We start from the raw sequence: 25,844 nt of genomic DNA on the forward strand, positions 1-25,844 counted from the left end.
TAGTTTGTTAGTAGTAAAATCCCTGCTGGCGTGTCATTTAATTCATTCTCTGTGCTAATAATGATTTCAAAGCCTTTTACAGAAATGATTATATGGTAATACCAAATCTGATGGTGGATTCCAGCCATCATTTACAGTAATAGGATCATAATGAAGCTCCCTAGGGTATGCCTTCTTGTAATACTGCTGGGGGGTAGAGCAGGAATCTGCTTGGCTTCATTTTCTCACATTATCAGAAGATCCTCACTATGGATCTCTTTGTGGAATGGCCCTTTTCTGGCAGTGATGAAAAATAAAGGGTTGCAGAGCTGAAGTCCTAATGGTGAAGCTAAATGAGCTGGCCACATCTGCCAGTTGCACAGCTCATGAAAAGGATGGGATTAGAGGAAATGGAGACCAGTTACTGTCTGGTCCTTTTCATGGGCAGTCCCAGTTATGTGTGTAAACCTTCGTTGTGCAAACTGGCACCTGGGGATGTTCAGAGGAGAGTCATTCTATGTGTCTGCCTTTCAGCTGTGATGTGTCCCTCCAGGTACTAACATGTAATGTGTGCCTCACTGTCCCAAGCACTGAAGATGAATGAGACACCATCTCTGCTCTAAGACTCAGGACAAATGAGTCCTAAGTACCACAGGGCTGGAATGGGTGTCTCTATGGGAAATAGGGGTGGGACAGGAGGGCCCTGTGCTTAGTGGGGACCCAGGGGAGAAAGAAGGTGTCATCATCATTTGGAGGATCACTGGGGAAAGTGGTTGAGCTGAGTCTTGAAAGGCAGGTGGTGCTTTCTGGGAAGAAATGGTGTGGGATTCAGTAGAGGGTCATTTCTGGCAGATAGTGCCTTGTATGACAAGAAATTCTAGGGACTTCATATTGTCTGAAAGGCCAAGTTAAGTTCAGTGAGGTTGGAGCTGATACATGATTTTGTCAATTCTTCCATGCCTTGCTTTAAATGACCACAGACGATCCTTTAACCAGGCATTCTACCGTTCTTCCTTTGCTATGTCCAGGAGAAGAGGGAGGGCTTTCATTCTTTATGGCTTAGAGGTAGACCTCAGATCATGGGCTAAAAGTTGTGAAAAGGCAAATTCAAGTTCAATAATTAAGAAAAACATTTTAATGTTGGCTACTTAAAATAGACTACATGGTGAGGTAATGAATTCCATGGCAATCAGTGACTTGCCCAAACACTCAAAGCTAGTTGGGCCAGCATTAGAATGCACACCTAGGGGGTCCTGACTGCAAAATACAGTGCTCTTTTTACCACCTAAAAGCTGGGTGTTGCTCCTACAAAACGCCACAGAATTCTGAGCCTAGGACTAGACCTGAGCGGCTGGAAACATACAGACTTGCTGACTGCCTTGCTTATTACTGCCATCATAACAAATAGCTGTCATTGAACAAACAGCAAGCCATGTCAGGTATTTCCTTTTATTAGCTCTTACGAGATTCCTGTTGGAAAGCTGAGAGGCCATGGAAACATTTGTCTACAACCTCCTTGAAGAATGTGGTGAGAAAAATATACATACATATGTGTGTGTATATATGTCTACTTTGTGATGAGTCTGAGGTTGCTTCCTGCTCTGAAGGGGCTCAGAAGTGCCTCTGGAGGGCAGACTGGATATTCTTCAGCAGGCCCCACTTAGCTCGGTTCTTCCCATGTCCATCTGGTGTTACCACCTGCAATCAGAAGCAGAGTCATGGCACCCAATAGACAACAGTTCCCCATAGCCTGGGCCCTTCTGCATGCCAGACACTACACACATCATTTCATTAACTTCTTACGACAACCACATGAGGCCAGTGCTGTTGGCGCCACTTTATAGATGAAGAAGCTGAGGCTCAGAAGGACTGGGCGGCTTTCCCAAAGCCCCACAGCTACAGTATCCTGGGTTTGTGATTCCATAGGCCAGATCCTACTTCCTTTTAGGGTAGCTCATGTGACTGAGTGCTGATGACAGTGAGGGTGAGCTTCACCACAGAGGATCCCCTGTATCCTTCCTCAGCCATTAGAACTTGGTTCTGTCACAGCTCTTATCAGTTGTTAAGTTTCAGCTAATGTGTTTGACTTTCTTACCAGACCATAAGCACCTTGATTGGGGTGTGGGGGAAATGATAGTCTTTCATCTCTGTGGTCCCAACACTAGTTATGGAAAAGAGAAGATTCTTAGAGAAGTATATGAACAGTGAAAAGAACTATAATTTGTAAATCTGCCAATTATTTTCCTTTGATGCTAGCAGAAACACTTCATACTATCTTTAATCACAGTGAATGGTCAGTGCTACCTGAAAAAGAAAGACTCTACTGGGCACGAGGGGTAAGAAGAACCCTCCTAGAAATCTCACCAAGTTAGCTTAGATGTTGCCCTCCATGCCTTACCTTGAAGATACTGGGTTTCTTCACTACTCTGGTCTGGCAGCATTCCCATTCCTTCCCCCCAAATATTTATGGAGCGAGGTCGAGACCCAGGGATGAAAGACAGTCCACTGGATCAATGGGCTCTGCTGAGGTGAATGAGGACTTGAGATAGAATGGGGGTAGGGTTTGAATGGTAAAGAGGAATGTTTATACAGGGCACAACGTCTCTATGTACAAAGGTTTTAACCTTCTATATTTGTATATAAAGAGAAAGGGCAAAAACAAAGAAGCCAGACCCTTATTAGCATTATGCTCTCTACTTTTACAAAATTTTTGGTTTTAGAGAAGACAGGGCTGCATGCAAGGCAAAGATCATATTATATACATGATATTACATTATCCATTGCTGAGTAGAAATGGAAATAATGCATAGAGATAACCCTGATAAAAGCAGTATAAATAATGTCTAAGATACACACAGAGTTATCAGAGGGCATGAGGAAGATGGAACGGTGTTATGAGGTGCTAGGAATAACTCATAAATAGGAGATTGAGTTTTTACTTTAAAATATAGTCAGAATCTTCAAAGATAAAGACTGTATGTGATATGTGAATGGAGCAGTGAGGATTGAGGTGTGTCTATGAAAAAGAGAATCAGGTAGAAAGGAGGACAGAAGAAACAGAAAAACAAAACTTGGAATATTAAAGAAATTGAAACGATAGTTGACATCTCTTCCCTGCCCCAAATGCCCCAGGCTCATATTGATTTCCAGATGAATTCTACCAAACTCTTAAGAAAGAGTTATTCTAGAAAATAGAAGGGCAAAAGTTTCCTAGCTCTTTTTATGAAGCTTGTGAAATATTGATTCCAGAACCAGATAAAAACAATAGAAGCAAAAAATTGAGCCCAATTCCCTTATAATTATAGATGCAATAATGCAAAATAAAATATGAGCTAACTGAAGTCAACTGTATTAAAAAGTAATACATCATGAACACACAGGATTTATTCCATGAATGGAAGTGGAATTTAGTATCAGAAAAATCAATCAATGTAATTCACTTCATTAATAATGGCCTGAAGGAGAAAAATCATGTAATTACCTCAAATAATGCAAAAAATTTAATAAGTACCTATTTCTCAGAAACCTAGAAGTAGAAGTAATTTTCCTTAACTTAATAAGGATTATATACCATAAAAACTAAATAAAAAACTCAATGGAGAAACGTTAATGTCAGGAATAAGACAAGGATATCTACTAACACTGCCACAATTTTATGTATGACTCAAGTTTCTGGCCAAAGCCATAAGGAAGGAAAAAAAAATAGAGTTGCAAGAATTGTAAGTAAACAGATAAAACCATCATTCTTTATAGGAGATAGGATCATATGCCTGGAAAAACAAGCAGAAATAGCAGATTGGGTCTCAGAATAGTAAGAGAGTTTTTGAGATTGCTGGAATCAAGGTTACCCTACAAACAGAAATAGTCTTTATTCTAAACCAGTAATCTATTAGAAAATATAATAAAATAACATTCATAATATCAACAGTCTATAAACTATTTGGTTTATTTATGGTATGCAACATGATGTTTTGACATATGTATACAAAGTAAAATAATTACTACAGGCAAGCAAATTAACAGTTATCTTTTTTTGTGTGTGTGAAAAGAGCACCTAAAATCTTAACAAATTTTCTATCAATACAATATTATTAACTGTAGCCCTTATGCTGTACGTTAGATCTCTAAATGATCTAGTTTAACCGTGAATACGTGTACCTATGTAGGAAAACTTAAACACCCCAGTAAAGAACATAGACTATGCTTTGAGTAAATGTTCAAACATATTACAAAAATACCATCTGTTTCCAAATTAATTTAGAAACACAATGCCTTCTGAATAAATTCTATCTGAATGTTTTCTAAGAATTCAAGTTACTCCAAAATGTATATGAAGAAATAAATTTCTATGATTAGCTAAATAATTTCTAAAAAAGAAAGAAGGATAATGGGCATACTTACCTTTGCAGTTCATAAAGGCATGGCAGAAAGCTGAGGTTCAAAAATAATAAAACAAGTATGGTATTGATATAAAAGCAGAAATATAGACCTATGGCATATAATAGAGTGCTCAGAGACATATCCCTAAATATATGAAAACTGATCATAAAAGTGGCATTTCTGGCTGGGCGTGGTGGCTCATGCCTGTAATCCCAGCACTTTGGGAGGCCGACGCGGGTGGATCACGAGGTCAGGAGATAGAGACCATACTGGCTAACACGGTGAAACCCCGTCTCTACTAAAAATACAAAAAATTAGCCGGGCATGGTGGCGGGCGCCTGTAGTTCCAGCTACTCGGGAGGCTGAGGCAGGAGAATGGTGTGAACCCAGGAGGCAGAGCTTGCAGTGAGCCGAGATCGCACCACTGCACTCCAGCCTGGGCGACAGAGCGAGACTCCGTCCAAAACAAAACAAAAGCAAACAAACAAACAAAGTGGCATTTCCATTGTATAAATACGAAGAATAGATATTGCTTGGTAGATGGTATTGGGAAAACTGGTTCACTACCTTGTGAAGAAGAACATCCCTACCTAGGACTGCACAGGCAGAGTACATACCTACATTTGATACATACAAAGGCAGAGTCTGGATGGATTAAAGAGCTAAATTTGAAAGGTGAAACTGTAAATTTAATAAAAGAATATATAGAAGGTTATCTCTGTGATCTAATCCTAAGAAAGGACTTTTTAAATAAAACTTCAAAAGGTTAAGCCATAAGGAAAAAATAATTGATGATTTTGATTATATCAAAATTAAATATTTCTGCTATTTTATGAAGTACACTACGAAAAAGCTGATAGGCAAATGTCAGAAGAGGAGATAATAGCAATGTCTAAAACCATTACCTAGAATATATAAGGACATCCTGCAAATCACCTAGAAAAAGAAAAATGCTATAGAAAAATGGGTGAAGGATATCAACAGGTTCTTTACAGAAGACGAAATCCTGAAAACTAACAAAAATATAAAATGAAATTTAAAATAATAAGGACATATCATTTTATGCCTATTGGGCTAGCAAAATGATAGAAAGCTGGATCTTGCTAAATGTAGGTGGGGCTTAGGGTATAGTGGCTCTAATCTATTCCTTATGGAAGTGTATATGGATGTGGTCAAATTAAGTACCCACATGTCAATGGCCTAGAAATTTCACTCATAATATGTATCTAATATGGGGCGAATTGCACATGACCCCAAATTTATATGTCAAAGCCCTAACCCCCAGTACTTAGAGTGTGACTATATTTGGAGATAGGGCCTTTGAAGAGGTGATTTAATTAAAATGAGGCCATTAAAGTGGACCCTAATCCAAGCTAACCGGTGTCTTTATAAGAAGAGGAAATTTAAACACAGAGAGATATCACAATGCATGTGCACAGAGGAAGGACTATGTGAGGAGACAGTGAGAAGGTGACCATCTGTAAACCAAGGAGAGAGGTCTCAGGAGAAACCAACCCTACCAACAGTTTGATCTCGGACTTCCAGCCTCGAGAACTGTGCAAAAACTAATTTCTGTTTAAGCCACCCAGTCTGTGGCGTTTTCTTATGGAAGCTTTAGCAAACTAATCAATAACCCAGAGAACCCTTACACCCCTATCGTGTCCAATTAGGTGACATATATAAGGCTGTTCACCGCAGCATTATCGGAGGTCACCTGGGTGTCCATCCTGCCTGAAATAGACAGGTAACACGTGGTGAACAAATGCACATTCTGAAAGATCAGGTGTTATCAGGAGTAAAAGACAAAATGCCCATAACAACATGGATGGATCATAAAAACACAGCATTTAAGAAAAAAAGGTAAGAAATCTACTAAAAATACAAAAAATTAGCCGGGCGTGGTGGCGGGCGCCTGTAATCCCAGCTACTCAAGAGGCTGAGGCAGGAGAATGACGTGAACCCGGGAGGCGGAGCTTGCAGTGAGCCAAGATCGCGCCACTGCACTCCAGCCTGGGGGACAGAGAAAGACGCTGTCTCAAAAAAAAAAAAAAAAAAAAGGTAAGAAACAAAGTAAGATATGTAACACAATGCTAATTGTGTAAATTAATGACACATTGAAACAACAATGCAAATCATGGAAGAACACATAAAAACAAAAAGATACACATAAAACATATTAGAATAGATGTCACAAAAGGGAATATATAAATAAGAATAGAGCTTTGTATAGATCAGTGCTAATGATGGACCATGACTGAGGTGTATAATTCATTCAGACCTCTGTACATGAGGTTAAAAAGAAATCAGGTCCAGCATGATCCTAAATTATACTTGTTCCAGGATTCAAGCCTACCTACAGGGCAAGCAAAGGAAGGACCAACAGGGTTCTATTTACATGAAAGGTCAGGAGCTCCTTGGAAAAGAATAAATCCTAAGGAGTTAAAGAATGCAAACCATCTTGGTTTCATTTTAGGGCACGGAGTCGCTGTGAGTGTGTGGGTGGCTGTGGGGGTAGGCTTGGGGTAGTTATTCTGAGTGTGAAATAGTGGTGGTCATTCAGATTGAATGAACTCCAACCCTAATCTTTGAAGGTGTGTGGCTCCAACCCTAATCTTTGAAGGTGTGTGGCTCAGCCTGAGAGTCTGCAGCAGGAAGAGGAAAAATCAGGAAGGGAATTTCGTGATGGCCAGGCAGTCCTGCTGTGTGGCTGGGGTTTCAGCAGGAGCACAGGCTGAGTAGGAAGACAGCAGCACTGCAGAGACTCAGGACAGCTGGCAGGACTACTTCATGAGCCACATCAGACACCGAGGGTGACTCTCAGTGCAGACTGAGAAGGGCTTTGAGAGGATGGTTGGGGACAGGGGTTGCTGCATTTCCTGAAGAGCTAACAGGGAAAGACCCAGAAGATTACCAATTTGTAACTATTGTTGGGCTTGAATTTTTACCCCCAAGTCTGATGTAACCTAGAACATCCACTTTACAGATTGTGGTAGACAGAATAATGGATCCCAGAGATGTCCATGTCCCAATCCCAGAACCTTTGAATATGTTGGGTTACACACATAGCAAAGGGGAATTAAGGTTGCTAGCCAGCTTGTCTTTTTTAATTTTTTTGACATGGAGTGTCACTCTGTCACCCGGGCTGGAGTGCAGTGGCTTAATCTTGGCCCACTGCAACCTCTGCCTCCCAGACTTAAGCGAGTCTCGTGCCTCAGCCTCCCAAGTAGCTGGGATGACAAGCGTACACCACCACGCCCAGCTGACTTTTTTTTTTTTATTTTTAATAGAGACAGGATTTTGCCATGTTGCCCAGTCTGGTCTCAAACTCCTCAAATCAAGAGATTCTCCTCCCTCAGCCTCCCAAAGTGGTGGGATTACAGGTGTGAGCCACTGCACCTGGCCCAGCTGGTCTTCAGGTAGGGAGACTAGCCTGAATTATCAGGTGGGCTCAATGCAATCACAAGGGACCTTCAAGGTGGAAGATGGAGGTGGAAGAGAACCAGAGAGATGCTAGTGTGAAAACTCAGCCCAATATTTCTGGCTTTGAAGATTCAGGAAGGGGCATGAGCCAAGGAATGCGGGTGGCTTCTAGAAGCTGGAAAAAGCAAGGAAATGTATTCTCCCTCAGGCCTTTCAGAAGGAATACAATATGGCTGACACAGATTTTACCCAGTGAGACCCATTTGGACTTCTTCAGAATTGTAAGGAAATAAATCATTTGTATTATTTAAACTACTAATTTGTTACAACAACAATAGGAAACTAATACACAGATAGGCAGTTAGATTTGTCATGGGAAGCTTTCATAGAAGTCAGCTGAGATATAAAGTCAGAGGGAGACAGTGAGTCAAAGTAAGGAGACTGTTTTCAGAAATGGGAATGATGGTCAACAGATATATTGAGGACCAGAGGAAGAGCAGGAGAAGAAACTGAGGTCAACACATACATGACTTACCTAAAAACACATTTCTCTACCCTTCAAAAATAGTAGTTAGGCTCTTTGATGTTAGAAGCTTTCAGCTAGGGACCATGGGCACAGCAGAGTGTATAAGACCAACACCTATCCTCATGGACTTGAGCCTAGTGGATCTGGGACTTGAATCCAGGTACACAAGACCAAATACAATGCTCTTTTCAATGCATAATCTTGACTTTCAAAAAATAAAAGTTCAGCTCTCCCTGCTGTTGGCTTTGATATCATTCTCCCAGAGTAAAGTACTATGTCCCCATGGCTGAGCCTACCCTGTTCCAGACTTAGTTCCAACTGATCGTGGTGCAGGGGAACAAAGGGCTGTGGGTTTGGATGCAGACCAAGGTGTCCACTCAACTCATCCTTCCATGAGGCCTCATTTTTCTTGTCTGTAAAATGGAAGCAATCACTTCCTCCTTTCCCAGTGGTTGGGATGATTAGTGATAATGAATATACCCCATCTGACATAAAGATGACCTTCAAATGGGACCTTTCAAAATCATTAAAGTTAATTTTCTTGCTGCACGTATTATACACCAAATAAATCTCTTAAAAAATCAAGTCCTAAACTATGCAAATAAAATATAAAAGGTGTTATTTCACTTTTTAAAACAAAAATACGTGTGATAGAAATATTGCATTTTGGATAAGAAATGATCCTGCTGCCTCATTGCAACATTTTAAGTGAAACCTTTCAGGAATACCTGCATAGAACTGATGTCAAGGAAAAAATTTTGATTTTACAGGTAAGACATGAAGTCATTACTTTTATGAAACTTTATAAATGTCATTCAAACACGCATCTTATTTTCATTTGGTATTGAAGGCTATACTTATGCAAATCATGACAAATGTTAAGGAAACCAGTGTTTCCTCTGGAATGTTAATATATCCACAAATAAGGGAGGAAGAATTACTTCTGAAGGAAAAATCTATGTTGCAGCTCCTCAAGTCAGATAAAAATGAAGCTTTCAGAAAACCTCATTAAGTAGGGCTCTGCTCATTTAGATATTGTGTAAAAAAGAAAGGGACTGGAATGCATTTCCTTCTCTTATAGGGAGGGCAAATTAATCACCTAAACACAATTTCAAGGGAAATGCTATTTCTTGACTGATTGTATGAAACACTTAACAGCTTTCAGGCATCTTATGGTACTTTGTAATTATTAATTTTATTTATCAATTTATTTCTTCACTCTTTAATTTAGACATTCTTTATATGTTCATTTATTTGGTTACATTTTCACTCATATACTCATTCAATAACCATTAAGAACCTGCTATATGCAAAGTGCTGTGGTAAGCACTGTGGGAGAAAGAACCATGAATTAGATGTGAATTTTATTCTCAAGGAGTCCATAGTTTCAGAAGGGCAACAAAAGCCTCTACCTAAGAAAAGCCAAGAGGGACTGAGATGGTAGAATGATGACATACTTTGGTATCTCCACCCGTTCCTTCCCTGGCATCTGAAAATAATAGATTACATATATATACTTTAAGCAACAGCACTGAGTGCCCTCCATGGGCAAGACAGTTTTGAGGAATTCCTAAAAACTGAGAAGGCAGATGAGATTAGACGGAAGGAAAAATCCATAGTCAAGAAGACGTGCGGATGTGGGGCAGCCATGGGCATTCCATGCTCTGAAGAGAAGGGTATCAAGAATGAGAAGGGCTTTGGGGCAACTGAGCAGCAGTGTAATTGGCTGGAGGCTGGCAGGAGGAGTGGCTAGCAGGCTTCCCCGTCCCACAACCTTCCTGTGCCAGGTTTGACCTGTCTCTCTCTCTCTCTCTCTGTGTGTGTGTGTGTGTGTGTGTGTGTGTGTGTGTGTGTGTGTGCGTGTATGTGTGTGTGTGTGTCCATGGGTGCTGGACTCTATGAGGCAAAGCATGTCCCCCTGGGGCTGGCAACCAGGATGAGTAGTCCCACTCTAGGAGATTTGCTATTAGTATACTGACCACCCTTACTCCTGCTTTGCCTTTATTACTAGAGGTAGCAACCACTCGGATTCTTTTCCTCGAACATTTGACTAATGAAACAGAGTATGCTTGGTCAGATGCTGTTGGGCATTGGAGCTTTAAGATCACACAGAGGTTGGGCCATAACAATTCAAAACCATATACAAGCTGAATTTAAAGGAGCAGAAACTAACGGCTAGCCAAAAATGGTGCAGATCCAGAGAGAAGCAAAGAGAATGAGAGAGTGAGAGAGAGAAGGAAGCAGGGAGAAAGGAAGAGAAGAGAAAGAGGGAGAGGGAGAGAAACTGATGACTCTCTAGTTCCCTTGGGTATCAGATCAGATGCATATCCTAGAAGTGGTCTCATGAGACTTCCTCTTTGTCATAAATTTCTCTTTTCAAAAGCTGAAATGAATGGAGTTTTTTTTTGTTTGTTTTTGTTTTTGTTTTTGCTTCTAAAGAATTCCTGATTAAGACGTAATCGACCCTGATTCCAAAGAACACCCTTATGGTTATATGGTAAGATGGCAGCTCTGGGCAGTCTTGGTATTTTTATTCTCTTTCTCCTTTTAATATCAATAAAATTATACTCATGAATGTGTATTCCTTGGAGATATAAAGAAGAATAAGTCTTGGATCACAAAGAAGATAGGAATAATTTTGTCCTTTCTTTTTTGGAACACACACTGACCTGCTTAGTGGCAGTTTCTCGACTTTCAGATGAACAATTGTTTTTAGTATAAATAGGTCCTAAATATTGCACTGGACATATTTTATAAAAATTATTATGTGCCAGAAATTCAAATTTAACTGGGCATCCTGTATTTTTATTTGTTAAATCTGGCACCCCATGCTTGCCTGAGAATAGCACCTCATTTTTATCTTTCTCATACCACAATTATTTCATGTCCTTCTCACACAACAATTATTTGTTTGCTAGACCCTGAGCACCTTGAAGGCAGGGATCATGTTTATTTTCCTCTGAATCTCTACAGCTCTACACAATGCCTAGAACAAATGTTTTTGAGTCAAATAGAACAATTCTCAGGTTTCATCTGCAAAGTCTGGTTGATGCCAGCAGCCCTCTCTTTGGCCTCAAGTTAACAAATGTTCTGTGCTTAGAGGAAGAATCCCATGGTGAGTTCTATAATCTCATGATCATCTTAACAGGGCCTCATCCAGAACCTATCACAGAAAAAAAAAATCTGTCTGAGAAATAATGTACACAATACCTTGCAGATATCACTCCATTGCCCAGGACCATTATCATTGATGGCTCTAACTTTAAACACGTATTCTGTGTTGGGGGTCAGGTTGTGCAGCTCCAGATTCTGCTGCATTATGTCCTGAATTTGTCCACAGAGCTCCATTTGTACGTTGTTAGGAGGAGAAGTAATGACTTCATAGAATTCCATCTCAAAAGAGTCCACGTCTTCTGCTGGACATGTCCAGTAAACCTATGGAAGAAATGAACATACTGGTGTGGTACTAGTATACATCATTCAGCTTTCTTTCCTTTAAAGATTTGTAATGTTGACTATCTGTGGGGTGAGTTTAAGCTGACCCCATCCCCTGTAGCTGCCGAGGACTTTTAATTAGACCATGCACGAGTCTTGGAAGGCTGTGTGATGAGGCCTGGCATGATGGTTGTAATGAGTTTCACAAACAGAAGGTTTCTGTTCTGTTACTGTCAATCGACATGGAAGTGACAATTGTCCTCTTGCTTGAAAAATACCGAAAAATAGAGGGGAAGAAAATAAACATCACTCATAATCTCACAATTCAGTTAATTCATTATTATTTCTTTGCAATTTCAGAACACACACCCACACAAACATATATATATATATATATATATATATATATATATATATATAAAATTTGGATTTTGTTGCTTTGATTTCTATTTTCTTTTACTTATGTTGTGTGTTTTCCTAAATCATTAAAAGTTCAGTAAACTACCATCTTTGAAATTTCTCCCAAAATAATTTAATCCTTCTATAGTTAAACATTTAGATTGTTTCTAATTTTATACTCTAATAAATAAATGCTGCAATAAATACTGTTGGGCATAAATATTTGTCTGAATTTTTAATAATTTTCTTGGAAGAGATTCCTAGAACTAAAATTGAGTTTAAAAAATCTCTATGATATTAACGATACATATTGAAAAGTTACAACACTAAGTTTTAGAATATTTTCTATGCTAAAATCCTAAAGATTTGAGAGTGATGTTAACAGAAACTTAATTTGCATTGCTAAGCACTATGATTCCTGTATGAAGTCCATTCCATTATCCTAAAATATGAATCAATGATATTTTAAAATCAAATATGACTGTCTGGCAGTAGGTTTAGGTGTCCTCTTTCAACAGCAAATGACTTGACTGAGTTGTTTTGCGTAGGTCCCTTTTTTGAGCTCATCAGGGATGACTAACAGGTGGCATGGGCTGACTATTTTCCATGCCCAGGTATAGAGCAGATACTACCAATCCTCTGACTCCAGAGCAAGATCCTGCCAACTTCTCAAGATGTCTGAGTTGGTCAAGGAGATGAGACCCAGTGCTATCCTTGAGGTAATAAGCATACACAATAGGCCTTGCTGATCTAATATCATTTGGAAATGTAGTTCAGCTGCTGAGTTATGGGCATTGCTTATGTGAAGGGCAGAAACACTTCATCGTTGTGAATAGCCCATGGAATGTTCTATCTTGCAAAGTATGGGTTGTTCTTTGTGTCAATTATAGACAATAAAACATAGATTGTGATGTGTCAGAAGAATGGAAAAATAAATCTTGGTCTGTATCTGGCCTTCATTTTTTAGATCCTTAATACTAAAGTGTGGTCTGTAGACGGCAGCATTGGCAGCACCTGGAAATCTGTGAGAACCAGAATCTCAGGCCCCATTGAAACCTATTAAAATAGAATCTGCATTTTAACAAGATCCTCAGGTGCACATCAATGTTCGAGAACTCAAGGATCTGAAAGTCTTTGGGAGTGTTCTCAGATTATGGGAGACAAAAGATGAGCTCTGCCACATGGGAGCAGGCCATGGGTTGACTCTAGGAAAAATCCAAGAGGAGGAAAGAGGCACTCTAATAGAATATTTAGTTGCACGTTAATTTTTTTCCTCCATAAACCTTAATAAAGTGTTCTACAAATAATTCAATGTGGGTTCAGCTAGATTTGAAAGGTATGTTAAAGAAAAGGCCATTTGTTCATGTTGTCCATGTTAGGTCAAGAGGGTCAAAGGGAAGTCATGTCCCTTGAGGCCAGGCAATGGCACTTATAGAGGTCTGTGAGAGACCCCACTCTTCACTCTCTCCCTTCAAGGCGGGTTGAATCTCAGAAGAGTTGAAATTTCAACTCTTCTGAGATTGGATGATCCTTCCAATTTTTCCAAATCATAGAGAGTCTGGGTATTTGCTTTAGGAAAGGTAGCAATTTAGAGGAAACAGCTGATAGGTAACGGAGCCTGCATTTGTATCTACAATTTCTGTGCTGTCTCTATTACAGGCTTTCCTTTGGGAAACATTACACTGCCAAGTAGTGTCTTCAAATTACTTTGGTTCCCAAATTGGGTGCTCTTTCAGTTGAGAAGCTGCCTTTACAGTGGAGGTAGGGCTTTCAGATATATTTACGACTATGAGTTAAATATATTGACTGTTTGGTGTAAGCTAATTTTGGGTTGCTTAAGATTCCAGGAACGTATCCCTTTTGAATGGGATGACCAAAAAGAGCCTAGAGGAGCAGATTTGAGTGACCAGATCCTAGAGGTCAAAGAGGTAAGTGCAACCTTTCCTGACTGCTCACTTCTACTCTGTGCCCCACACCCTCCCCCTTCCCCACTGGGCCCAGAACCTTTCTTACCTTGGCAGCTCTTGGGTACACCAGAGTCTGGTAGATAACGATTGGGCCCGGGGTCTTCACAGAGCCATCGTTGAATGAGTACCAGTTGTGGAAGCTGCTGCTGTTCTGTACAGACTGGCTGTCTGCTCCCACGCTCCAGTAGGTGTAGAGGCCGTCTGTGGGTTTGGCGGGAGTGGCTGACTGGGCTCTCCCACAGGCCTCCAGACCCACCTTAGCCTTCTCGTCAGTGTTGCTGAAGGACAACACGGAGGAGCTTCGCTGGTATATCTGCTGGTTGCCGAGGCTGTGGGTGCTGAAAGTGACCTTCCTGGCAATCATTGTTTCTGAGTGCATGGGGTAGGGGGAGGGCAGTGAGTCCCCTGAGGACCGTACCTTTTTGGGCCCTGTGGGGAAGAGCTCATGGATGGCACTGGAAAGCTCAACAAAGTCCAAGGGCATGTAGTTTATTGAGTGTAGCCGGAGCTGTGGGTCAGGCCTGTAGGTGGTCTGGATGCCATCCTCGATCTGGTCCACCAGGATCTTGGCTGACTGCAGGAATGCCACCTGGCCAGTCTCCTTCAGGGCTTCCTTGGCATAGGCGATCAGACCATCCATCTCGTTCACTTTCATGGTTGTAACATACACATATTTTTCAATTTCCTTCTGCCTGGACACTTCTAGATTCTCTATCTGCTCCATGATGATCTTCTCTTTCTCCTGAAGAATGCTGCGCAACTTGAGAAAGCCATTTCTGATCTCTTTTCGCTTTGCCTCCTTGTCAGCTTTAAAGCTGTTTTTTAAGATGTTGAATTCCATTAGGTCATTATCAATTTCATATCGGACTGCAAAAATGCCAAGTTAGTTACTTTTAAAATTTTCATCTCCCCAGGTGTCAAAGCCAGTAGCAAACTAGAACAAATTACCCTAGGCTCCAAGGAGGTAAATGAAGAGGGAGGGAAGGCACTTGTAGTTGGGCTGAAACAGGCTAGAATAGGTTTATGAAATGAATTTGGCCCTCCTTAGTACACTCTTCCCCTTCTTCCCCCTCTGATCCTTCCCTGGGATATTTCTATCTTGTAACAGTAATCCCTATGGCCTTGGGTCTGAGACTGGAAGTTCAAGCCCACCCTTGATATTGGTTTTTACCAGATTTCAATTGTCTGCAAGTTGGACTTGAGAAGAGGTGAAGTCACAAAGTGACTGGTGCCTGCTTTTCCCTGTAGGAAACCTAAGCTTTTGCAGTGGTAAGAGGAAGAACTAAGTTTCTGCTGACTACTTCTAAAGGTTGTCTTGCATCATTCGCTAAGCCTCCAGCCCTATACAACAGTGGGAAATCAGCAAAGCTTCCTTTCATTGAGGTGGCTCTTTTACATGCCCTTTTCCCCCCTTTGTCTCTCTTGTGGTTCAGCTACGTCACTTCTCTTTGCCTTTCCCCCACTCCTTTCAAAAAAGAGTCTGCTCTCACACTTCAAGGAAAACCAATTTATCCTGCATCCCCTCATACGGTATTTGGATTTTAAGTTCACTCAGTCATTCAACAAACATTTACTGGAGTCCTGTTACATGCCATGTATGTTTTAGGCACTAAGGATATGGATATGATTATGAGAGGGCATTGGTGCTCAAGGTATGAATAAATCCAAAGATACTACAGTTGAAAGATGCTATGGCAGGGTAAGCACGTGGCACATCTCTATCTGTGAAATGAGCTTTATGTGAAAGGTGAAATGAATACCTTTGCTAGCTTTAAAGGATTTGAGGCATTAAGGAGCAATTTGAAGAACGTCAACCTTCTGTGGCGTATGCTACAGGTAAGGTTCTTCTCATGAAAGGTAAACTCTTCAGGGAATTGATGGGCAATAATCCTTACCAAATTTTACTCAGGAGTGGGGATGACTAGCTATTTTTGCACTTGGTTCATAACATTATCCTGGATTCGTAGGAAGCTGGACTTCTGTGAGTGGTGGTCATTGTAACAAGGGTGTGCACTTGAGTATGGGAAACTCTAGTGTTCTGTCAGATCATGAGAACAGGGACCACATTACCAGTATGACTATGGTGTGTAGAGGTGAGCAAATGTATCTGTAGAGTAAAAGCCACTCTTTCCTGTCTTCTAACATCTCATTGGTGAATGCCAGCAGTGTCACTCTCTGGCTAACTCCCTGAAGCCCCAGTGTTTTCTTGCCATCTCCTTCCTCACACTGGCTCAGAAAAGATGAGGTGATGCAGGTGAGACTGAAAGGGAAACTACCAGGGTGCGATTTCAGTGCTGAGAAGTGCTTCTTGCCCTCCCCAATGCACTGTGACTATGGCAGCCAGAATTCTACTTTGTGCATTATTTTCTTTGACTATTCAATAGTTACCTACTGTTAAAGATACTTGGATAGGAAATTTCTTGCTGTATTAGGGATTAATTAGGCTTATGTAGAGCTAAGTCCTGAGAAGTAGGATAAACATTTCTTAGATGAGAGGAAAAAGGCATCTCCAGGAGGAGAAAAAAGACAGAGGAAGCCAGAAATGTCCCACCCCAAACTTCTACAAATATGAAAGCTCTGCAAGAGCTGATTTTAAAGCAAAGTCAAATCAAGGTCTCTTTTAGGCAATACACTTAAAACTAGTTGTTATTTATTAAACACTTTTTATGGACCAGATCCATATGTTATTATATATCACATATATCTTCCTACAATGAAGATATTGTTTCCACTTATAGATGAAAAAGCTTGAGGCCCGGGGAAGTTAAGTGACTGCACAGTGTTACACATCAGGTAAATGGGAGAAACTAGGCTCTGTCCCTAATTCTATTTGTCTAGCTCCAAACTAGGTTCTTAATTGCTTCAGCTGTGGCTCTCAGCCCTCTCTGAGTACCAGAATAACCTGAGAGAGTGTTAAAAAAAAAAAATTCTTCTCTTGGACTCATCTGCTAAGATTCTGAATCAGTGGGCCTGTATTGGGGCTCAGGAAGCCAGGTGAGGCAGTTTTCAGTGAGGTTTAGAATATCGACTACAGAGAATCTCCTGGGATCACGTTAAACATGCAGATTCTGATGCACTAGGCCTGGGGTGGGTCCTAAGATTCTGCATTTCTAACAAGCTCTCAGGTGATGCCAACGCTACTGGTCCTCGAACCATACTTTGAGTGGCAGGGACCTAAACTTTTGAGCTCCCTTTATTCCAGTGGTTCTCGACCTTGGCTGCACCACAGAATCACATGAGGAGTTTTTTAAAGGTCTGTCTTGCTGAGCCTGCACATCTGTGTGGATGGGACGGGGCATCAGTTTTTAGTAAAGCTTCTAAAATGGATCTTCTCTCTAGGTCCCCAAGTTTCTCAATGTGTATTCCTAGATCACTTGCTTTTGAATAACCTGGAGATCTGTTTAGAATGCCAATTTATGGTACCTCCCAGAAAAGTGGATCAAATGCTCACGAACAAGTTTGAACCGTGGTTAAAAAATTTTGTGTGTCTGTTTCTTTCTTCAGCAAGGATGAAAGGTTAAATTCTTTACTTATAGCTAATATCTAATTTGCCAATTATCCCTTTTTCCCTTTCCAACTGCTGGGTTCCCTGGAATTTGGACAGGCATTTTCCCCCCACCTTGAATTGAGCTTTGTTTTCTGCTCAAATTTTAGGTGCCCTGGACTCAGAAAACTATCCTAAGTTTCTCACATATTAATGACAAGGTTCCCTACAGAGGGATGAAAGGCACAGTAGGCTGTAGGCAGCAGTGCCTTCACCATGCTGAGGCCCCAAAGAATCCAGCCAAGCCCTGGCCTAGGGAGGCAGTGAGTCCCACCTTCAGAAAACCCTTTTGGAACCAACAGTTCTACCATTTTCTTGGTAATGTGGTTCCTGCAGGGTTCCTTTAATATGAAGTCTTCCCTGGTGGTGGTTCCAAAATTAAATAAATGTCAATTGACAAGCAAAGTTTCCAGGTATGTGGCAATTGAGAAAAATTAAGGTATTCTTGAAGCTGCTGAGAGGTCTGGGGTGATGTGGTCATTAGCAAAGCCTGTTTCTGACCCACCTTTACATCCAATGGGACCTTTCTGTGCAGCTCAAGGAAAAGCTGCCTGCCTTCCAAATGTGTAAGCCTATCTGAATGATGGAGATTAACAGATCTGACAAAGGGAAAGGCCTAGGTTGATCTGGTGCACTTTGGTAACTGACTGTAGGCCACTCCTTAATGAAACAGACCATGGACGGTAGTGGTGGTTCCCCTTCCCTCCCCTTCAATCTCTTCATCTTCAGATTCTGGTGACTGCTTAGCACAAAGTAGATTGTCAAACGAATATTGTGGAATTAGTGATAGGCACTGGAGCCAAATCGACTGCATCTGCCACTTATTAGCTGCCTGTCCTAATTGTTTTTTTGAACCATGGTTGTCTTATCCATGGAGGACATTTTAATGCCTGTACTGTAGCATTATTGAGATTAGACAAAATGTGCTCCCCAGGCCTGAGTAAAGTTGACCTTTATACAAGGAACTATTCCTGGGGGTAAAGGGCGCTAAAGGGATCTTTTGGATTCTCATGTCTGACCGGGTAGAGACATACCCAGAAATTATGGGGCTCTTCGTTGAATCCTGTGAAATATTATTATACTTGGTTTTGTCACTGAAACCAGAAATTATGGGCTCTTTGCTGAATCCTGTGAAATATTATTATGCTTGGTTTCATCACTGAAACTATCATTGAAATATTATTTCACTTAAAGCAATATTACATGCAACAATATAAAACAACCAAATCACCATGAACAAGCATGCAGAGGAAAAATAAGCTGTTGAGTAGAATGCTATTGGCTAGTTATGAGTTGTCCCTGTTGTTATATGTTTGCTGCCAGTTTATTTACTTTGGCATCTGCAAGTTTTGGAAAAAAATTCATGGAGGGAAATTTAACATTGAGATAATTCTCAGCACTGACTTAATTCTTTCCCCCTGCACATTTAGGAAAACCAAAGAGATCCAACAGTGACAGAACACCTTAGAACGTCACAGAACGTCAGTATACTATAGGATCAAAGTCTTCATTTTCCAAAGGAGAAAATGAGACCTGAGGACATGAAGATTATAATCAAGATGATAGAATCTTTATGCACTTGTCATATGACTTTTTGCATGCTTTACATAGAGGAACTCACTTAATCCTCATGGCAACCCAGTGAGGGGGTCACTACTATTCCCCTATTTCATAGGTGAGAAAAGCAAGGCACTGGGAAGTTAAGTGGCTGGTGGTGGTTGCCAGGAGCGGACACCAGGATAGTGACTTGCAGGGTAGCACAGTGTTTCCTGGTGCCTTGATTGCTCCACTAGGTGGAATCTGTTAAGGCACTCGCTTAACAGATTGCCCCAGGCCATCTTCCCCATGTGTTCCTGAACTAGAAGTTAAGCTGAAGGAGTGGAGAAGGGGAGGACCTGCTTTGAACTTGGCGATGGCGCTGAAGAGTGAGGCGGCCCTCTCGGAGCAGGCGTCGATGAGGCTGATGGTGTCGTGGCCATTGTGGAAAGAGAACTTGCAGAAGGTGCAGAGCAATTCGTTGTCATTGCGGCAGTACTCGATGATGCGGCTGGATGGGTGGTGGATGCAGATCTTCTCGTCCTGTTCCTCGGCGCTGGTGTCCACAAAGACGTGGTCTTGCATGGCCACATCCGAGTGGAAGGCCTTGAGGCAGTCGTTGCACAGGTTGAGGCGGCAGGTGACGCAGCGCTTATAAGCGATGCGCCTGTTGCGGCAGACCTGGCAGAGGATGGGCCCGGAGGAGCGATCAAAGCGCCACTTGAGGTAGCCGTGCTCCTGCATGTAGCGCTTGGTGAGACGCCGGTGCAGGTAGTTCTCGGGCAGCTGCATCTTGTTGCTGTAGGGCATGCAGTGCGAGCGGTCGCACACTGGGCAGATGAGGATGAAGAAGTTCTCGGTGACCTCAGCGTGCTTCTGCAGCTGCCGCAGGCACTTCTCGCACAGGCTGTGGTTGCAGGGCAGCATGAATGAGTGCAGGCGCAGCCGGCTGCACATGGGGCAATTGAGGTGGTTCACCAGGTGACTGTTGGCTGGTATTGACTTCACTTCATCCACCTGGGTATCGCTGCTCCCAATGCGCAGGGCAGTCTTGGAGCTGAAAGGAGAAGCAAAGGCAGGGTTTCAGGAGGCAGGCTCAAGAGCTTGCTCTGCTTCTCTACCTCTGAAAGAACTCTTGGTTCCTGAGGGGCAGTCTAGTGTGGTGGCGAGGAGCCTGAGCTGGGTGCAAGGTGCCTGCGTTCTCAATCTGTCTCCACTATTTTTCAGCGGGGCGACTTCAGGTAAGCCAGTTAACCTCTCGGCCTGTTTCCTTGTTATAAAATTAGTACCTATATCACAGGGTTTCTTGAGAAGATTAAAATTGAGTTTAACACTTGCACGGACTAAGAGCAGTCCGTGGTACACAGCCAGTGTGCTGAGACTGCTTGTTGTTATTAAGCAAAGGAAAAGCAGCAGAGACTGGCATTGTCAGCTAGGCCTTGGTGTTCGGCTGGACATCGGTAATATCAAAGAACACAATATCAGACAAGGCCACTCTATGATTTTGATGGATCAAAGCAGAAACGAGACCACTTAATAAGGTTTGGACTCCGACAAGAACGTTGTCTAAATCACAAAAATGACCCAACAGCCCCCGATCCTGGTTGATTTTTTTTTTTTAACCAAAAAACCTAGTTGAATTTTTTTTTTTTAACAGCTTTCGGGTCGCTCTGTTCTTCCCACCTTCTAGATAAGATTTATTAAGATATTCAATAGATTTACTCCCATGTCCTCACCTAACATGAGCCCAAATCCTGTAATAACTTTTCAAGGTACCTTAGACTTTCCCATGCTTTATGTTCTCACTTGTTGCAATGAGTCAATAAATTCAATCTTGTCCAACTACAGGTGTGTTCTTAGTGTTTTTTTTTTTTCCTGGAGCACATTGACATTATTTATTGTACATAGATGGAACACAGAGCAAGTCTGTACCTGAGCCAAGCTTAGAATCTGTGTGATCTGCCAACGAGACCAATAGGTAATGGTAATGGATCTGGGCTTTAGAGGCAGAATGCATGTGATAAAAATGCAGCACTTTACAGTTGTACCTTCTGAGATGTTTTTTTAAACCTCTCTCATGTTCAGTTTTCTCAACTATAAATCAAAGCTCACAGTACTACTTGCTTTGTGAGGTTTTTATAAAGTCTAAATGAGATAATCCATGTAAGTGCTTAACTGCTGGTACATATATTAAGCATTCAGTAAATGTGGCCACTATAATTACACCCCTTTGCTACTAGCCAGCTAATGTCTGCAGTAGAGAGAAATCACAGCAAAGGAAAATAGTAGCCAAGTCTGTGAAAAGTATGTGCTTCTGCTGTTTCATTTGTGTATGTTAAGGCTCTCCATTTGTCTAATGCCTGAGGCTGATTTCATGTATTTAATCATAAGAACTATGGAGTAAAGGCATACTTGTAAAATTCAAGTGCCTGTTCTAAGAACTTACAATCAGCAAATGCAGTGTATAAAAATAAATGCATTAGCTGTGGGAATGGAGGTGTAAATAGGCACAGAGTTTGCCACTATTGGTATCTCCTCTGTTTGCATAATAATATTTGGATACTAATCTTGACATTGTGGCTGTGTTCCTTTCTGCTTTTGTCTTCTTGCATTCCTTATGTGTCCCTGTCTTCCCCACTCCCTTGGCCAGGAGCCTATGTCTGACTCCAGACAGTCACAGGTGCTTCCCAAGTATATTGCAACGGAGTCGCCCTGTGGTGACAGAGAATGCTCCCTGTGTAGATTAAGGCACCTGGAAAATTTGTCCATTAGGGATCTGGGAGCTCTAGGCATGCTGGCCTCGATGTTCTCAGCATTATTTCCTCTCTGCTTTCCCAGATTCCTGCATGGGTCCTGAAGGGATCACCTGGTGGTACAGGTTAATTGTCCATGTAGTGCCTGGATGGACTTTAGTTTGCTAAAAAAGTAAGGCCTGGAGAATCAAGGTATAATATAAAGAGAGGCTGTTATGAGGCCTTCACAGGAGGTATCTCTACTAGGAAGCTCATGAACTAGCATTTTCACAAAAAAGAAAGAAGAAGGGGGGAGGGAGGTGTTGGAGGATGAGAAAGAGGTCTCAGGGCTAAGAGACAGGTATTAATGGCCTAGGGAGCTGTGTTAGAAGTGAAAAAAGAAGTGAGAAAAAGATTAAGATGGAGAGGGATGAATGAGACCAGAGTGAAGCAGGACAAGTAAGGTGCCGAGCAGAAGGTGGTGATGAGAAGCAGGGGAGGCAGAGGGTCAGAAGCCAGGAGAGAGGCCAGATTGAAGAAAAGCACCTAGAGCCGACCTCCTAACACTTGTGGTAGCATCCCTGCCCATCCTCCAAAAGCCTCAGGCTTGGACAGGGCATTCAGTGGCCATGGTTCCATTTCAAAACAGTCATCAAGCCCAGCGCTTTTATCTTCTTGCTGAGATATCCTGTCTCTGCTCCTCTTGCACAGCCCCCTCTCTCTCCCAAAATCAGGCCTGTTCTTGCACCTGGATTCTTACTGTATCACCTGTCAAATCTCCTGGCTTCCCTCCTAGCCTCCTGCAGGCCATTCTGCACATTAGAATCACCTGAAGGGGGGGGTTGATTTCTAATTAATTCAGATACTCAGGTGGTACCCCAGACCAATAAAATCAATGTTGGGGGGTGGGGATCAGGATCAGTAATTTTAAAAGATCCCCAGGTGACTTCAATGCACAATAACGTTGGGGAGCTACTGAGCCTAAGGCATTTTTCTAAAGCACCAATTTTATCCCTTTCCTGTTGAAATGGGCTCAGAGGTTCAGGTGTTGTTGCACAGAGAATGAGGTAGTTGAGAGAGGAGTGTGGACACTATTTTCCATGCTTTAGGATTTCTAGACTTGCATCGAGAATCCCTGGATTTCCTATTTATGCAAACACTATGAGAGGGTCATGGGTGGAGAGCTATGTTTGTTAAGCATCTACTAAATGTTTAATTGCAAGAGGGATAATATCTTTCCCCTGAATTCACCAAATCTTTGCTCGCAGAATTGCTTTTCCAGGCTTGAAAGCCTTCAAACTGGCCTTCCATTTTTCTGCCTCTTCTAATCCTGGCATCTTATGGTGCTGTCATCTTTCCCCTTCTAAGAAGTGTGCTCTTACTACTTCAGACTCCCCTCATGTGTGACATAAAAAGACTGGTTTGGTAGAGCAGGTGAGGATAATGTAGGACCTGGTATGAAGGGTTAGCGCTCCAAATGAGTAATTGAGACCCTAAGTACTATGACTTCTGGATGGGAAAAAGAAGGTAGTAGGAGTTCATGGATGTATGGGGTATTTATATGGTCCTCAGGGTCAAAAGTGCCCCATAGAAGTTCTTACTTTTCCATTAAGTGTTGCAGGTATTAAGACTTCATAGGAAGAGAAAGAGCACTTTATATTTTTATATCACATACAGATTACAAAGCACATACATTAATCCTTATATCTACAATATGATGGGGGGGGTATTGTCTCCATTTTGCCATACAGCATTTTAAAGTTAAGATCCCAAATTTTAGGTTCCAATCCTGACCCTGCATCTTTCCAGCTGTGTGATCCTGGGGCTACTTTACTTCTCAAAGGTTCAGTTTCCTCATGGAAACAGTGGACTTAGGGTGAGGGGTTAGCTGGGGTCATGCATGAAGTGCCTGGCAAGTTGCTTAAGCACTAAGTATTAGCTATTACTGTTTTGTACAGATGAGAGAGTTGGGGTTCAGAAGAGTGAAATGCTCGTTCACATAGTTAATGGCGCTTAGATTTGGAGCTCATGGTCTGCACACATAGTGACCATTTAGGATACAATTAATTGCTACAAAATTCTTGGCTCCTTCTTTTAGATAAAGAAATGAACTCAGAGGCGCACTGGCCTGCCCTGTAGACTTCACAGCTGGCAAGTGGTCCCTAGTTTTCATGAGCCAATGCAGCCCCACATCTGGTGCCTGGCACTTACGAGGTATGGATCCTCCTGAGGCGGCCCTTGTGGAAAGTGATGATGGTATTGCGGCAGCAGTGGCTCTCATAGTAGTAGCACTTGAGATTGCTGCTGGCTGTGCAGCAGCACTTACAGTTGGGATCATTGGCCCAAGAGCAGCAACACCAATGGCAGTTGGGGCTCTCAGAACAGGTGCAGTGGCAGAACTGGCAGTTCCGCTCATCTTTGTAAGGGCAGGGGAAGCAGGTGCAGTTCCGCTCTGAGGTGAAGATGAACTTGCAGCACAGACAGGAGCATAACTGAGGACAACATCTCTGCCATGTACAACATGGACAGCAAACGCACATAGCAGTTTCCATGGCGCCTACATGATTACCACCGGCCTTCCAGGACTCTTGATGCCTCCTCTACCAGAATACTGCTATCAGTTCTCCAGTGGAGGAGTCCTTCCTCCCATTCGTGAGGCCGTCAGCTTGAGAGTTGCAAGAAGTTGGCTGTTATGAAGCCTTCACAGCTGGTGTCCCTGCCAGGAAGCTCATAGGCTGGCATTTACATATATCAGTCTGAGGGTATTTGCTTATGTCACAATCCCTGTCTCTCTACCATCTGGGTAGGTAGGAGGATGCGGCCCTGTGGGTGGTAGCTGGTATGTTGGTGGAAACTCCATGCTTCCATGGAACCAGCTGTAGAGGAGTGGTGATGCAATGAGCATCCTGGAAGTTTAGTTGTCATTTGTCACCTTTTGGATAATGGAGTAGATTTCTGAAGCTATTTCTCCTTGTTTGGTGTTCTGCCTGCAATTTGGACAAGTGGACTTCAGATTATGTCTTCAGAGACTGAAAGGCTTGGGTATGGTTAATTAGAAAAGTAGATTAACATGGTTTTCCACATGTTAGAGGAATGGATAGAATTCTATTTGAACAAAGGACAGTGTTTACAAATCATAGCAATGCCATATTTAAAGAGATATCACCATTCAGAGAAAGAGTTAAAGAAAAAAATATACAGGTTCACTTAGGAACTTCTTTCAGTAGTAATTGATTTTATCAATCAATGCATAGTCACTGCTCATTTTCATGAAGCTTTATACATAAGTCACTCTGAATATTTCTTGGCTTTTTTTGTAGCTGCATGGTGTTTGGGTGAGGTTCAAGCTTTCTGTCTTTTCCCCATCCTACCCCCACCCCAAAAAGAGGCTGGAACTCTACATGAAATCTTTAACTGTTCTGCTAGTATATGCTCAGTATCCCTAGAAAAAAGACCCTATATTTTAGGGAAGAATTTCACTTTCCCATTTATGCAGCTCGAAAAGATTAAAAGAACAGAAATTTCATGGTCACAGTACATTATAGTATGAATACTGTCTTATTTTTAGAAAAAGAAGCAGAAGTGAGAGCTGAGTTTGGCTGCAGGAATTTACTGCCTAATTTATTATCTCCCCCTATGGTTATCACCTTTATAATAGAGAAAATCACTGAGTGCCAACTATGCCAGCCACACATTGATATTAGATTTCTACAAGTGAAAATCCTGGATCTTAGGGTATGTGCTTTATCTTTTTTTTATGCAAACTGCTAAATTTCTTACTCAAATAAATGTGCCAGTTAATACCAGCAAGGAATATACAACATTCAAAAAAGTGAAACACCTTTTCCTCACGTTTGCCAAAACTCAGTTTTATCAATCTCTCTCTCCATCCTCCAGGCACATAGGTTAGAGTTTCATTCCCAGAT

At 41.8% G+C, this 25,844-nt stretch overlaps 1 protein-coding gene across 1 annotated transcript; it reads right to left on the reverse strand.

The window, feature by feature from the left end:
* Nucleotides 1-1,414: 1,414 nt before the first annotated feature.
* TRIM42 (tripartite motif containing 42) lies at nt 1,415-24,670 on the reverse strand. The gene is made up of 5 exons (XM_003265311.2): nt 24,130-24,670; nt 19,546-20,243; nt 14,153-14,973; nt 11,516-11,740; nt 1,415-1,677 (listed from the first exon to the last, which is right to left on the reverse strand). Exons 1-5 carry the CDS (start codon nt 24,468-24,470, stop codon nt 1,591-1,593), a joined length of 2,172 nt encoding a protein of 723 aa, XP_003265359.1. The 5' UTR covers nt 24,471-24,670; the 3' UTR covers nt 1,415-1,590.
* Between the last annotated feature and the right edge of the window lie 1,174 nt (nt 24,671-25,844).

Source organism: Nomascus leucogenys, chromosome 8 (assembly GCF_006542625.1).
Source record: "Nomascus leucogenys isolate Asia chromosome 8, Asia_NLE_v1, whole genome shotgun sequence".
Lineage (NCBI taxonomy): Eukaryota > Metazoa > Chordata > Mammalia > Primates > Hylobatidae > Nomascus > Nomascus leucogenys.